Raw genomic sequence first — 15,953 nt, 5'->3', positions numbered from 1 at the left:
AACCAAATGGTTCTGTTTGATTTCATTTTATCTGTATTCGTCCATTCTCCTAAAATTAGTTTTAGAAGAAAATATCAAGCTTACAAAACATTTCTTAAAATCTCTTTTCTTCTATATTCCCCCTTATTTATTAATTTTGCTGATGAGGGCTCAAGAATAACACACATGAAGTAAAACCTCAAATAACGCAAAAGTCTTCCTTCAGTCTGAAATTCTAATCTCCCTCACCACAATTGCTGCAAACTGGGCAGCGGGAGGGAAAACGCACTACACAACCAATTATAGTTTCTTTCCAAATGTTGTTAATGAACAATAAAAATGCCCCTAAAGCTAAAGAAGCAAGTGAAGAAATCGATAATCAACAAATGTGATTATCTGATCCCATATAACTAAAGGCTCAAACAGTTTACAATTCTACTCACCAAGAAAATGGCTTATACATACCCACTTACAATAGGAACTAATTCCTCACAATAATTATCCAGCCTTAAAATCATTTGTAATTACAGTAATATACTCATTACAGAAACAATATCTGAAATTAAACATCTGGATATTATCCAAAATTTAGAAAATATCCCAAAACCCTTACAGCTACTATAATAAGCTACTTTCTTTTTAAAATTTTCCATTGCCTCCTTTCTACTCAGAGGCATTTATTGGTTCCATTTATAAGACCCAAATTGAACCAATTTTGCTGTAGATTACTCACCACTCGTACTCCATAATGGATGTGGGCCAGAGTAAAAGCCGTTGTTAATGTATACAGGAGAATGCTCTCAATGTAAGAGGCTACTCCTAGGTTTACCACTAAGACAACCAAGAAGAGAGGAACCAGCAACCAATTCAAAGTTGGACACCGGGTACTACTCATTTGGCAAACAATCAGCTGACACTGGACGTTAGTTTAAAAAAATAAGAGAGAAAAAAAGAAAAATTTCATTAGCAAAGCACTTCCAAAACTAGTCATTCCAACATTTGAAAAGCATTCAAGTACGTGAACCAACACACTTACATTATCTAAGTTCAGAAGTTCTCAATGCTTAGGGGCCCGACTGGACCCCTGGCCCTGCCCAAAAACCCATGCACCCTCACAGTGTGTGTCAGAAGAGGCTGGAAGATAACTAACTGAATAAGGATGCTATAGAAGGCATTCTTTCACTGGGCAACAGTTTGAATAAAAGAAATTTCTCTCAATTTTAAGACTCTATGATATGTAAAAAAAAAAAAAAAAAAAAAATTCAAAATTGCCTCTCACACCCCCACACAATTAAGTTTCTTTATAGCAATGAAGAAGTGCTACCTCCAGTTCAGTCCCGTTGCCATAATTAATATCTCAAAACCTCTTTGGCTCCTTTATTTTTGAAGAGCTTACTTAAATACAATTCTTTCAGAGATACTTTTTATACAATGCATTAGTGTTTTTAGATGTTTAAACCCTATAAAGTCAGCAGGACTTGGGATATTACACACGTTACAAACATGGAAACATAAGATGAGTAGCTAAGTTACAAAATAAAAACTTCTAAGGAACTGGCCTGAGCTAGAACACAGATCTTCTGGCTTTCAGGACTATCAGGGTCTTTTCTCAACTCCTGATCTCTGCTTCCTGTCTGCTGTCTTGCACAGTCCAGCATGGAAAGGAATTTATAAAAATATGTTATTACAAAGTTTTAAATTCCATGTTCCTAATCTTAAAATCAGCTGATTTTTAAAGTGTGTGTTTTCTCTTTCTCAAAAATCTCTTCCAAGCTTCCTAGAATAATCATTTAAGTCTACAGCCATTTCAGTCATACTGGTAATATATTTAGAGTCTAAAGGGAATCTATAAATTTTTTCCATGAATTCTTCAGCAGGCAACCAAAATAAAAAATTCAAGTGTGCCACAGTTCCAAAATACTACTGTAGTCTCCAATCCTATTGGTTTCAAAGGGCAAAACAAAATAATTTTCAGCATTTCAGTTTTTGGGGTTACTATTCTTTCAAATTTCTAAAATAAAAATCTTTAAATTAAAATCTGTTTATTCTAATATTAAAGATTTTTCAAATTATCAAATTCTGTCATACATTCCTAATATATATTATGATTTTTAAAAGAAGAAAACTTACTGTGCTGTTGGCAAAGGCTGTTCCAACCATAAAGTAGAATACTCTAGGATGTAGCTCTAAAATATCTGAAGGTGACCAAAGGATCCACGCTGTAGACAAAATGAACAGCAAGCATGGAGAAAATAAGGGAACCACAGCTTCATAGACTGAATTGTGTTTCAAGGTGTTATTTTTATAGCTTCTGGAAAAAAAAATCAAGTAATATTAAAAAATTAAGTAATATAAAGAACATTATTACATATAAATTATATAGTACTTGTACTGTAGTTTATAGTTTCCTTATTTATACACTTATTTTATACTCACAATAATCTTGTGGTATAGACAGAACCAACATCATTAATCCCATTTTACAGACAGGCTAAGTGAGGATAAGAGAATTTAAATTTACAAAACTTGCTACCAAGTGGCAGGGCCAGGGTTAGAACGGAAATCTTCTGACCTCTAATCCCATTTCTTTCTCTTTAAACCAAACTATCAACTGCTGTGCTAAGAATATAAAGATGAATAAAATTTGGACTTTGTTCTATGAGATATTCTAATGGGGGAAATAAGATGAACATAAAATATTAGAAGAGTACCTCAAAGTGCAGCTTTGACACAAAGTGATAGAGAACTTAGAGTGAGACAGAGCTCACGAGAAAGACTCTGAGGTGCGACTGGCATACCACATCTCAGTGTCTCTAAGCACACAGAGGTGATACAATACATGTCTGCTCAGCTGAAGAGAGCTCCAAATTCCAGTCCTGCTTCCGCCACTGATGACACGACCTCGGGCAATATGTTGCCCAATCAGAGGCTGGCTGTTATAAAATGAGGAGAAAATGTAGAGAAATAATCTCTACATCCTTCAGAGCTTTAAACTATATGGCTTCTATAAATGACTGCCAGCTCCAATAAATGAAGAAGTTTAATAGAGCTTGGTTTAACGTAAATAAGATTCTGCTACGCCGATTTCGGAGCTAAAGGATGAAGTGGGAAGTAGAAGAAAATGTTTCAACCAGAAGAAAAAGGAGCAAAGGAAACAGTGGGAGCAAAATTACTAAGGAAGCAAAGAGCAAAATATATTCAGGACACAATAGGCAAATTCAGTGTGGCTCAGCAAAAGTGGAGAAGCACACAGATCAGAGAAATGAAACCACCTGAGCAACTCCCTTCTCCCCACAACCCAGACGGGAAGTTCTACAGAAGGGCTATTTAAGAAAAGTCAGCACAGGTCCAGTTTGGTCCTAAACTACACACATTCAGAATTTTTATGATCTTGCTAAATTTTTTTTTTTTTTTTTTTTTTTGAGACAGAGTCTTGCTCTGCCACCTGGCTGGAGGCTGCTCGAGCAGGCTGCCACCTGCTTGAACCTCCGCCTCCCAGGTTCAAGCAATTCTCCTGCCTCAGCCTCCTGAGTAGCTGGCATTACAGGCACGCGCCACCACACACGGCTAATTTTTATATTTTTAGTAGAGAAGGGTTTCACCATGTTGGTCAGGCTGGTCTCAAACCTGACCTCATGATCCGCCAGCCTCGGCCTCCCAAAGTGTTGGGATTACAGGTGTGAGCCACTGTGCCTGGCCTCATTAGAAGACTATTTGATTAGTCCAAAACCATAACAAAAGAACTAGTAGTTTTGTGCTGTGTTTGAAATGACTACATTAGCCACCACAGACACCCCAAACTATCCTACCCCATTCTAGACTTAAAATATAGGTTTTGTGACCTTTTCAAAATGTCCTGATTCTAAACGGAAAATAGATCCCTAAGTTCAGCTAACAACTGCTAAAACTTCATATTTCTTGCCCATTTAAAAAATAAAATACTTACCTGAAAAAGTTTAGTAAACTCATTGGAAGAGTCACACACAATGCACAACCTAAAGGGAATAAGTATTCAATTATTATGCTTATTCAAGAGCGATTATTACATTATCACTGAATCATGCAAAACAAATATTTTTAGACCCCAAACATTTCAGGTTCAAGTTTACTTCTGTAATAAAATTAAATACATTTATAAACAACATTTACAACAGGAAGACTGGCAGTACAATTTGGTGATTCAGAGGGCAGACTCAAAGAGCCAGCTAGGCCTCAATTTCAACTGTACCATGAACTGATTATGGGACTTCAGGCAAGTTGGTGTTTTACTGCCTCAGTTTCCTTATTTATAAAATAGAGATAACAGTTGTAGCAACCCCACAGAGCTTCGAGAAGTGAATGAGTTATGACATGTTAAGATACCTGGAACGGTATGGGGTACCGAAACTGCACAGTAAGCATGAGCTACTCAAAGGGGGAATCCTGTTGCTTCACATTTATTTTTTACCTTCCTAGCTTTTTTTTTTTTTTTTTTTTTGGCAAACAGGGTCTGGGTATATTCCAGGCTGGTCACGAACTCCTGGGTCAAGCAATCCTCCTACGTCAGGCTTCTGAGCAGCTGAGACTACAAGCATGAGCCACCGCACCCAGTCTTCCTAGCATTTTCAATTTCTCCCCCCAGCTACTTCCATCCGCACACTGGTTCTCTTCCCACAAACTTTAAAACAAAGATGGCCTTCCCAAGAAACCCTCCCATTGATTCTACTGTCCTCACTATCTACTATCTTCTTCTGCTTTGTCTTATCATTTGCTAAACTTTTCAGTTGTCCTCAATTTCTTAGAACTTTTTTATTCACTGTGTTCCAACTTTGCAGAAATTATACTCTTGAAATTTACCAAGCTTTCCTAATGTTCAAATTCAGTGTCGTTTTTTCATTCCTGACTCCTAAGTGAAATGCCTTGGTTGACTATCCACTAAACTGAAATTCTTTCCTCCCTTTGTCTTTGTGATGCCATTCTCCCTATGTTTCCACTAGCCATCTCACCATTTCATTCTGTATCCTTTGTTGGCAATTCTACTTCCTGCATATTACTTCTGGGTGCCCCACTGTACTTATACTCTCTCTCTCTCTCTCTGAGAATCTTCTTTTAAAGCTCAACTACAGACTTACAAAAGATGATTGCAAAATCTAGTTACAGACTCTTGGGCAAACTCTAACAATCTGAACTTTAGATTCCAGTCATACAGTGGGGATGGGTTGAACTATTTTCTAGTGTCCCTTACATCTTTAAAATTCTTTGATCCTATGATCTATAGTGATATAGGTTCCTAATTATTTTCTCTCTCAAACTCCGAATCAATATATCTGGCAAGCTGCTGGGCACTTCATTTGGATGTTCCATTGTCATGCAACATATTAGCCCATTTGTCTATTCCAGTTACCTGGTGACTCTACTTGGTTTGAGGGTCAATGCAGCTATGGCCTTAAAGATTAAAGGTAGAAAACATTCCTTCTAAACAATTCCTAAGACATTTGGCTTAAAACAAAGACTAGAACCCAACAGAAATCTTATCTCTAAAAAAGAAGTACTCTGCTACTTCCAAGCCCAAGTAGAATAAAGTTCCCCAAATTAGACGAACTTAGAGGGGAACAAAGTTCCCCAAATTACACGAACTTAAAGGGAAAGGAAAGAGAAGACCACCTGAGGTCCTCAGTGTTCTCAGAAATTTTTAGCAGCTTACTCCATGTCAAGCTGGGAAGCACTGGAGAGGAGCCAAGGCTAAATGAATTAACGCAGAAGTACTCGTAGCTCTGAGGTGTTGGAAATAGGCTGAGACAAACTAGCAAAAGATTTGCCACCAAGAGTAATTTTAGTTTTAAAAATATTGAAATAACTATCTCAAGTATAGTGAGCATGTAGACAGCCGGGGCTCTATACAGGCTGCCAAAGAGAAAGGCTGCATCTTTTGTTTCTTCTCTTTAGTACTTAATGTACTTTCTGTAACGAGTACTTAATTGTTAAATACTTGTCTATGAAGCTCTATGTTTCAAGTAGAGAACAGTGATAGAGACCATACATATGCAGACCTGCTTTTCATCTTGCCACAAGTGAAGGCCCAGACTTCATAACATAGGAAACTTAACAGCTAGAGAAAAATCAGAGTAGAATTTGTAAAAAAAAAAAAAAAAAAAAGGACCAAGTTGAATGAGATACAATCCAAGGATAGCATGGCATAAAAAATATTTTCGTTCCTCACATTTCCAGTTTATTTATTAAGTAGGTACTTCAATTAAAACCACCAAAACAAAAAGTACTTTAAGAAAAATTAAAAAGAGAAACAATAATGGGGAAAACTATAATCTATATTAAAGGATTAATATACCTAATACATGAAGAGCTTCTAAAAATAAAGGAAATGGCCAATAACCCTATAGAAAAAAAAAAAACCTGCTTGAGAGATGTAAAATATACAGAAAAAGACATACAAACGGCTCTTAAACCTAGAAAAGCTCATTCATAGTAAGAGAAAGGCAAATTAAAACTGTACAGACATCATTTCTTACCTATCAGACTGGCAAAAATTCAAACGTTTGACAATATACTATGTTGGTAAAACTATAAATTAATAAGCACTGTCATACACTGCTGGTGGGAAAGAAAATCACACAACCCATATGGAGGGGAATATGGGAACATTTAGCAAAACAGCACACACTTGTCCTCTATAGCAATTCTGCTTCTAGGGACCCCTTCCTCAACACCCTGGCAAAAATATGAAAAGACTGATATACAAGACTATTCACTGCAGCAATTTGTACAACAGCAAAAACTGGAACTAACCCAAATGTCTATTGATAGGGGAATGGTTGGACACACTATGGTACATCCACACAATGAAGTGCCAGGCAGCTGTAAGAGGACTGAGGAGGATTCTTATAGACCACTATGGAGTGATCGCTAGGATATACAATTAAGCAGGGGGGTGGGAAAAAAAGGCACAGTATATAGTATGGTACATATAGAATGGAATGCTACCATGTATCTATGAAAGTGAGTGATAAAATGAAACACAAATATTTACTTATAATAAGAAAGAAACAATGAGGAAAGAAAGGATTGGGTAGCAATAGAAGCTAGACTTCCTTGAATATACCTCGTTCTGTAAATTTGACTTTGTTATCACAAATATTTTACATAATTACAAAGGAAAAATGAATTTTAAAAGAAAAAGTAATTTTTAAAGTAAAACAAAAAAAACCTAGATGTATAAATCCACAGCTGGTGGCATAACCACAGATTGGTGATTTTAAAATATAGTAAACTGACTGGACACACCTAGTGGGACAAGTCATAAGGACAAATAAAACTGCAAAATAAACAAAATCTGAATTTTCAGTTTTCCTCTGTTTGCTGATTTAGGTACTGTTTTATGAGACTGTTGTGAGTATTTCATGGAATAAAGCAAGTGAGTATTCTGTGTCACTGAAAACCAAGGATTTTGTCATAGGTTTAAAGGAGATAAAAAAGTAAGATCAATGAGGTTAAGAAAAATTCTGTACTATAAAATTTGCTTTCAAATTATCAGTATGTATTTATGAGGTATTTTATCATAAAACTAAAAACTTGATTTCCTTACCTATCCATTGAATGAATGAATTCCTAAGCCATGATAATCAATGTCTGTTAATATTATTAGGTGAAGTTTAACCCTTAATAGTTTAAGGTAGCAGGTTAAAATATATACATATATATAAGTATGGTAAAGTGATGATGTAAACTTTGTAGCAGATGGAACATACAAAATCTAAACCCGTTACTTGCCTCCTAATGTGATGCAATAGAAAGACCTCCTAATGTGATGCAAAAGAATGCAATACTTAATAAGTATTGTTCCCCAGCACGCCTCCGACCCCCAAAATTAAACCTGTAACAAACTAAGCTCACGGATCTAACTATCATTTACAGGAAAAGTGAGGAGTAGAGGAACATGTTAAACAATGCCATGAGACCGCAACCAAGAAAATGTAGAATCTAAGAATTCTGTTGGCCAAATGACCCACTTTCTTCAACACATAAACTTCAAAGGAAAAATAGGGAAAAGCAACATAGATTAAAAGACATTTTTAAAAAACGTATTTATTTATTTAGAGACAGTTTCGCTCTTGTCACCCAGGCTGGCAATGGCGCGATCTTGACTCACTGCAACCTTCACCTCCCAGGTTCAAGCGATTCTCCTGCCTCAGCCTCCTGAGAGCTGGGATTACAGGCATACGCCACCACACCTGGCTAATTTTGTATTTTTAGTAGAGATGGGGTTTCACCACGTTGGCCAGGCTGGTCTCAAACTCCTGACCTCAGAAGATTAGCCTGCCTCGGCCTCCCAAAGTGCTGGGATTACAGGTATGAGCCACTGCGTCCAGCCAGATTAAGAGAAATTTAAAAGGTATACCAACCAAAGGCAACTATATAGGTACTTGGCAGCTATAGAAACACATCAATTGTGGTTCTTTTACAGAAATCCTTATCATTTAGAGATACACAATGAAGTATTTCTGGATGAAAATAAATGATATCTGGGATTTGCTTTAAAATAATCTAAAGGAAGGAAGGTGTCTGTTAATGATGGCATAAAAAGGGAGGATAATTCTTCTCACAAATAATGATTAAAAACCAGACAAAGATATTTAAAACAACTACTTAAAGGTACTAGAAAATACTCAAGGGCAGAAAGAAATTCGAGAAACATTTACGGTTGAAACACTGGGGAACAACTCCGAGTTTGTGGCTTGCCTACCCCATCCCAGCCCAGATGAGGAAAGCCACAGTCTTCCTCACCAGCTTGTGGAAGCAGATACCATAATTCAGAGCAGCAGAGGAACTCGAAAGCAGGGTGGGGGGTATTGTAGAAGAGAGAGATGCAGAAGGGTTGAGATTCTAAATCTGAGAATATACTCTGCCCAAACTCTTGGGTATGGATGCTAAACTAAGCAAGCAAATAGAAGACCCCACAGAACATAGTGAAAGAGAAGGCAGAAAGTAGAGGACATGCTGTCCTTGAAAGACAGAGGTGTTCTTGGTGAGATGTGAGTCTGTTGTCTCTCTCTCTCTAAGTGTGTTTCCAACCCACACTCAGACTGGGCTGAAGAAGGCAAAACTCTTACTGGCTTGAGGGTTGGGGGTAGAACACAATTGCTGGAAGAGCAGCTGAAGATTCAGGATGGGGAAACTCCAGAAGCAAGAAAATCACAGAGAGGTGAGCGCCAAAATCTCAGTATTGACTTTGCCCAAATCTTTGGCTGACCACTAAACTACACAGACACAAAGGAGACCCCCAAGAGACCCGACTAAAAAAGCAGCAGCTAAAAAGCTGAAAATAACCAAACGGAGACAAGAGCTAATATACAATGTGATGGGACAAATTTTTTCATCTGAGTCCAAACAAGTTAAATGCCTATCAGAACAAAAAAACAAAAATCCTCAGAGCGGAACAGATTATAGGCTCCACAAATGTAATCTATAATATCCGGTTTTCAACAACAACAACAAAATTGCTAGATATGCAAAGAAATAGAAAAAAAAAAGGCAGTTAACAGAAAATGACTCTTAAGTGGGCCCAGATGTTGGACTCAGTAGACAGACTTTAAAGCAGCAATGTTAAATATGTTCAAAGAACTAAAGGAAAATATGATAGATAATAATGAACAGAAGAATCTTAACAGACAAATGGAAAGTTTAAAAACCAAATGGAAACTCTAGAGCTGAAAAGTACAGTAACTTTTTTTTTTTTTTTGAGACAGGGTCTTAGTCTGTTGCCCAGGCTGGAGTGCAGTGGCACAATTACAGCTCACCGCAGCCTCGACTTCCTGGGCTCAAGTGATCCTCCTGCCTCAGCCTCCCAAGTAATTGGGACTACAGGCATGTGCCACCATATTCAGCTAAATTTTTCTATTTTTTGTAGAGATGGGATCCCACTATGTTACCCAGGCTGGTCTTGACTTCCTAGCCTCAAGCAATCCTCCCACCTCAGCCTCCCAAAGTGCTAGGATTACAGGTGTGAGCCACTGCACCCAGGGAAAAGTACAATAACTTAAATGAAAGATTTCCTAGATGGGCTCAACCACAAATTGGAGATGGCAGACGAAAAAAAAAAAAAGCAATGAACTTAAAGATAGATGAATAGAAGTTATCCACTACAAAGAATAAAGAGATTAAAGAAAACTTAATAAAGCTGCAGAAAATTACTTTTAGGACAGTATCAAGCAAACCTGTGTAACACACATGTAAGTGGGGTCCCAGAAGAGAAGAGAGAGGGGAAGAAAAAATATCTCAAGAAGTAAAACTGTGACTGAAAACTTCCTACATTCAGTCAAAAATACTAATTCACAGGTCCAACAGAGTCAACAGCTCAACAAATACCAAGAAAGACAAACACAAAGAAAACCACACCTAAGTACACTATAGTCAAACTTCTGAAAGCCAAAGATAAAAACAGAACCTTGAAAGCAACAAGAGAAAACTAATACATTACAGAGTGACAATGATATATGAGCTGACTCAGAAACAATGGATGTCAAAAGACATTAAAATGATGTATTCAAAATACCAAAAGAAAAAATTCAGGCAAAATCAATACATTTTCACATAAGTAAAAAGAGAGAATAAACTGCTACCAGACCTGCACTATAAAAAAAACCTAAAGGAAGTCCTTCAAACTTCTGGGAAAGAACACCAACCACATGGTAGGTCAAATATAAAGGCAAATGTGTCAGTAAGTAAAATAAACTGTATATTATAACACAACCCAGGGGGCTAAGCAGGGGGCTAGAGAATACTGGCACATTTCAAACAAGATTGGCACTGGTACTGAAAATAGTTGAGACTGGATAACAGTACATAGGGGTTTATTATGTAAAAGTAGAAACATTATAAAGAAAATTATGTGCCTATTAGAGTACACACTTAACATTAAAAAATATATCTCATATACCAGAGGATTCTGTCTTATCTAAATTTAACATTTAAATGCAACATGCAGGAAACCTGCCCATAGGACAATCAAAAGGGTCACTACATAATTGGAGAAGAACAATAGCCTTTTTGAGGTAAAGAAATAACAGTTTATACAGGCATCAAAAATGAACATTTGATAGATTTCAAGATAGCTCCTAAAATATGTAGTCCAGAGCTACAGAAAAAAGCCCAAACCATTCCTTTTCTGAAAGCCAGTGCCTAATATGCTGTCTTCTTTTTTTTTTTTTTTTGAGAGGGAGTCTTGCTCTGTCGCCCGGGCTGGAGTGCAGTGGCCGGATCTCACCTCACTGCAAGCTCCACCTCCCAGGTTTACGCCATTCTCCTGCCTCAGCCTCCCGAGTAGCTGGGACTACAGGCGCCCGCCACCTCGCCCGGCTAGTTTTTTGTATTTTTAGTAGAGACGGGGTTTCACTGTGTTAGCCAGGATGGTCTCTATCTGCTGACCTCGTGATCCGCCCGTCTCGGCCTCCCAAAGTGCTGGGATTACAGGCTTGAGCCACCATGCCCGGCCTAATATGCTGTCTTCTAAACAGTTTCTAAGCCTTACCTAATTCCCATTCCATTACCAAGGTTCACCAAATGGGAAAGGGTTATTTTTTTAATTTATTCTTTTTTTTTTTTTTTTTTTGGAGACAGGGTCTCACTCTGTCACCCAGGCTACAGTGCAGTGGCACATGCAATCATAGCTCACTGTAACCTCCAACTCCTGGGCTCCAGTGATCCTCTGACCTCAGCCTCTCAAGTAGCTAGCATTACAGGTGCACATCACCACACCTGATTAACTTCAGTTTTTTCTACAGACAAGGTTTCACTATGTTGCCCAAGCTGGTCTCAAACCCCTGGGCTCAAGAGATTCTCCCACTTCGGCCTCCCAAAGTGCTGGGATTATAGGCATAAGCCACTGTGCCTGGCCTATTTTTTAGATAAGAGAACAGAACACAGGACATAGCCCACACATATACCTTTTTACTTCTACAAAGGTTCTCAGTGCCACTCCTGGGGCCCCAAAATAACAATCTAGATTTCTCTTTACCTCTTTCCATACCACTAATACCCTCCTCCACTCAGTCAATCATCCTATAGATATCCCCTTTAGCTAAAATCAAAACAGAAAGATTACCACCATAAAAAATCTTTAGCAATCAGTGGGTTAAGAAGGAGGATATCTGAGAGGAATAGAAGCTTAATTTTTTGAGTGGATACATTATAAAATAATCTCTACATTTCATCTGTCCTGTATTTCATACAAACTAGTAATTTTCAACTTTGAGATAAATATAAAACCTATACCAAATGTGGACCCTCCAATACAGCCTAGGTTAATCTGAATAGTCACTTTATCAGGCTTGTGTGATCTGTTTTGGTATTTCCCTCTGATTAGAAATAGCTGATGCTGAACAAAAAAAACCCCAAAAACAAAGAAATCTTATTTTTCTTAATGGTTAGGCTGAAATCCTACAAGGTTGTAGGGTTGTTCTGCCTCCTGGAGGTTTTGTGAGGCAAAGGGTGTTGTTGCTTGGTATAGTCAAATACTGGCTCTTTTGATAACAAAGTGATGGTTAAAACAGGCTTCAACATGGAGCTTCTTACCAATAATCATTGAAGTGAATAGGTCTCTATATAAGAAATTAAACAGGAAAGGTTCATACCAGGCCTCAACTCCCACAACCGCAGTCACTATGTAGACAAAAGAAATAGTCTGGAAGGAAAATGCAGACAAAAGCATACAGAAGCATTAACGCTAGAAAGATCAGGAGTCACCATGCTTTATGCAGCACTAAGTCAAGTCAAACAGTTTTAGTAAAAGCAAGAAGTATGCTTATATTTGGTATGTGGCAATTCTTACCTTTTGTGGCAAGTCTTCTTACCTTTAAAAATACAATCTTTTGGCTGGGCATGGGGGCTCATGTCTGTAATCCCAGCACTCTGGGAGGCCGAGGCGGGCTGATCACCTGAGGTCGGGAGTTCTAGACCAGCCTGACCAACATGGAGAAACCCCATCTCTACTAAAAATACAAAATTAGTCAGGTGTGGTGGTGCATGCCTGTAACCCCAGCTACTCGGGAGGCTGAGGCGGGAGAACCCCTGAACACTGCAGAGGTTGCAGTGAGCCGAGATCCCGCCATTCCAGCCTAGGCAACTATAGCGAAATTCCGTCACAAAAAAAAAAAAAAAAAAACAATCTTTTAGCCAACAATGCTATAAAATAACCAACTTCTAGACAATGCAAGCAACTGGCCATCATTTGGAGCACTCTAACAGCAACTCATAAATTGGTTAAGTTGTAAGATGATCCAAATTTACCCACCCAACCACTTCCTTCAACAAACACTCCAATTTCTGATTTCTTTACTGGAGACGTAGGTGCAAATGGGCAAAATGGCAACACAAAAAGCTGGGATTCAAAGGCAGGGAGAGTTAATAGCAAGGCCATTAAAGTAAGAAAAAAGAAATCTCTCTACACAATGAAAAGGTGGCAATGAACACAAAAAGCCAACCATTCAATTCTATGTGCATATCTTTCTTTACAAAATCAAGAGTTCAAATGAACATTTAATAACATTAAGAAATAGTTAAATTTTTGGTGTAATACTGGCATTGTGATTTTTTTTAAAGGAAGCTCTTAGAGATAGTGAAGTATTTATCATATAATATTAGAAATTTCCTTTAAAATAATTGAGAAGGGCTGAGCATGGTGGCTCATGCCTATAATCCTAACACTTTGGGAGGTCAAGGCAGGCAGATCATTTGAGGTCAGGAGTTTGAGACCAGCCTGGCCAACACAGTGAAACCCTGTGTCTACCAAAAATATAAAAATTAGCCAGGCATGGTAGTGGGCACCTGAAATCTCAGCGACTCGGGAGGCTGAGGCAGGAGAATCGCGTGAACTCGGGAGGCAGAGGCTGCAATGGGCTGAGATTACGCCACTGCACTCCAGCCTGGGTGACAGAGTGAGACTCCATCTCAAGAACAAAAACAACACAAAACAAAACAAAAACAAATAAAATAATTGAGAAAGGGCTCAGGGAGGTTATACACGAAACCAGAATAACCACATGTGCTAATTGCTGAAGCTAACCAATAGGTATATCAGGGTCTATTCTCTCTACTTTTTCTTAACTATTCTCTCTACTTTACTATTCACCATACTATTCTACTTTTTTGAAATTTTCCATAAATAAAAATAAAAAATTTTAAAGTACATATCAATTCTAATAAAAAAAGCCTAAGAGCAATAAAGAAGCAATGACAAAAGCTTTCCAAAAGTATCATGGCAATGTTGAAAATTTAAGGTAGAACACATACTTACCACCTGGCTAATGTCATATCCCCATGGCAGGAAAAGAATCCCTGTGTTATACTTTTCCCAGTGGGACAGGATGAAAGAAAACAAAACTACCCATAGCAGGAGATAAAGAACAAAAACACTGACACCAGTCGATCCTCTTCCAAAGATGGAATAAACAGTTACAACAAAGTAAACACATGACCAACTATCCAGGCCATGATCAAAAAGCTCCCCTAAGGGAGTGCTAGAATTGGTTCTGCGAGCTTGCTTTCCGTCCACACCATCTGCAACAAAAACAAACCACAGGAAAAGTTCAACATATGCACCAGGATGGAGAAAGTCTTCTTTAATCAACTGGAAAAAAACAAAACAAAACAAATCAGCGTATCACAGAAATGTTAAGTATGGCTATCAGCCGGTACTATAAAAATCTAATTATTTAATTCTACACTTCAAAGAGTTCAGGGCCAGGCACAGTGGCTCACACCTATAATTCCCACACTTTGGCAGGCCAAGGCAGGAGGATCACTTGAGCCCGTAAGTTTGAGATCAGCCTGGGCAACATAGCCAGACTCTGTCTTTACAAACAATTTTAATATTAGCCAGGCATGGTGGTGTGGACCTGTAGTTCCTGCTACTCAGGAGGCTAAGGTGGGAGGATTGTTTGAGCCCAGGAGTTTGAGGCTGCAGAGAGCTATGATCATGCCACTGCATTCCAGTCTGGGCAACAGAGCAAGACCCTGTCTCTAAAAAAAAATTTTAAACAAAAAACAAAGACTTCAGAAATAAAATATATAATTTTTCAAAGTTTAATCTAAAAATCTAAATGTCATATTACACTGAATGGTGTCAATTTTAGATCTGAGAAAGCAGCATTTTACTTGGACTCTGAACACCTCCAAATCTACGCAACTATTGGATTGTTTCACTAGCTACAAATTCTCAAGCTTCCAGCGAACATGCCAAAGTAATTCCTCACAACTTATCTCACCCCTCCTTGCTCTAGGATCCAAAAGTACTTCAGTCACAACATCTACTTTATCCTGTTTGAAATCATAATCACTTCTTTACAGATCTACTGCCCCCATAATCTTAAGTGCTTTCAGAAAATGCACATAGTGGATATTCAGCAAATATAAGAATTGAATTTACTGAAACTAATGTGCTATTCTTGGTGCTATAAGGATTGGAAGAATCTTAGAATAAACTGTTTGCGCCCTCAGAGTATTTACAATTGAGAAAGGAACAGGCTGGGTGTGGTGGCTCACGCCTATGATCCCAGCACTTTGGGAGGCCAAGATAGGAGGATAACCTGAGGTTAGAAGTCCAAGACCAGCCTGGCCAACAAGGCCAAACCCTGTCTCTACTAAAAACACAAAAACTTAGCCAGGGATGGTGCGCACCTGTAATCCCAGCTACTTGGGAGGCTGAGGCAGGAGAATCGCTTGAACCCAGGAGGTGGAGGTTGCAGTGAGCTGAGATCACACCATTGCACTCCAGCCTGGGCAACAAGAGCGAAACTCTGTCTCAACAAAAAAAAAAAAAAAAGAGAGAAAGGAACAAAACATGATAATAAAGCTACGGTATATCACAAACCATAGAAGAGTACAGATAAGGGAAAGGTTCTCTTTAGGCTAAGATAATCTAGAATGGCTTTTCAGGCAGGTGAAATCTGAGTAGAGGACATAAAGAATGAGTTGGATTTCAGCTG

General features: G+C 38.2%; 1 protein-coding gene across 2 annotated transcripts in view; it reads right to left on the bottom strand.

Moving 5' to 3' along the window:
* The window catches only part of SELENOI (selenoprotein I), a 48,856-nt gene that overhangs the window by 8,702 nt on the left and 24,201 nt on the right, over positions 1-15,953 (bottom strand). Inside the window, exons 5-9 of one of the 2 annotated variants that reach the window (XR_003115279.1) lie at positions 14,264-14,526; positions 12,544-12,652; positions 3,926-3,974; positions 2,110-2,198; positions 713-895 (exon numbers count right to left, since the gene is read on the bottom strand). Coding sequence is in view for 1 of the 2 variants with exons in the window: in XM_025354180.1 (XP_025209965.1) it covers positions 713-895; positions 2,110-2,290; positions 3,926-3,974; positions 12,544-12,652; positions 14,264-14,526 (785 nt within the window). In the remaining variant the exon portion in view is untranslated. Of the gene's footprint in view, positions 1-712; positions 896-2,109; positions 2,291-3,925; positions 3,975-12,543; positions 12,653-14,263; positions 14,527-15,953 lie in introns of both variants that reach the window. The other variant, XM_025354180.1, reaches the window with a different exon arrangement.

Source organism: Theropithecus gelada, chromosome 13, assembly GCF_003255815.1.
Source record: "Theropithecus gelada isolate Dixy chromosome 13, Tgel_1.0, whole genome shotgun sequence".
NCBI classification, from domain to species: Eukaryota; Metazoa; Chordata; class Mammalia; order Primates; family Cercopithecidae; genus Theropithecus; species Theropithecus gelada.
Note: the sequence above shows the minus strand (reverse complement) of the source record. Positions and strands in the feature narration are given on the sequence as shown.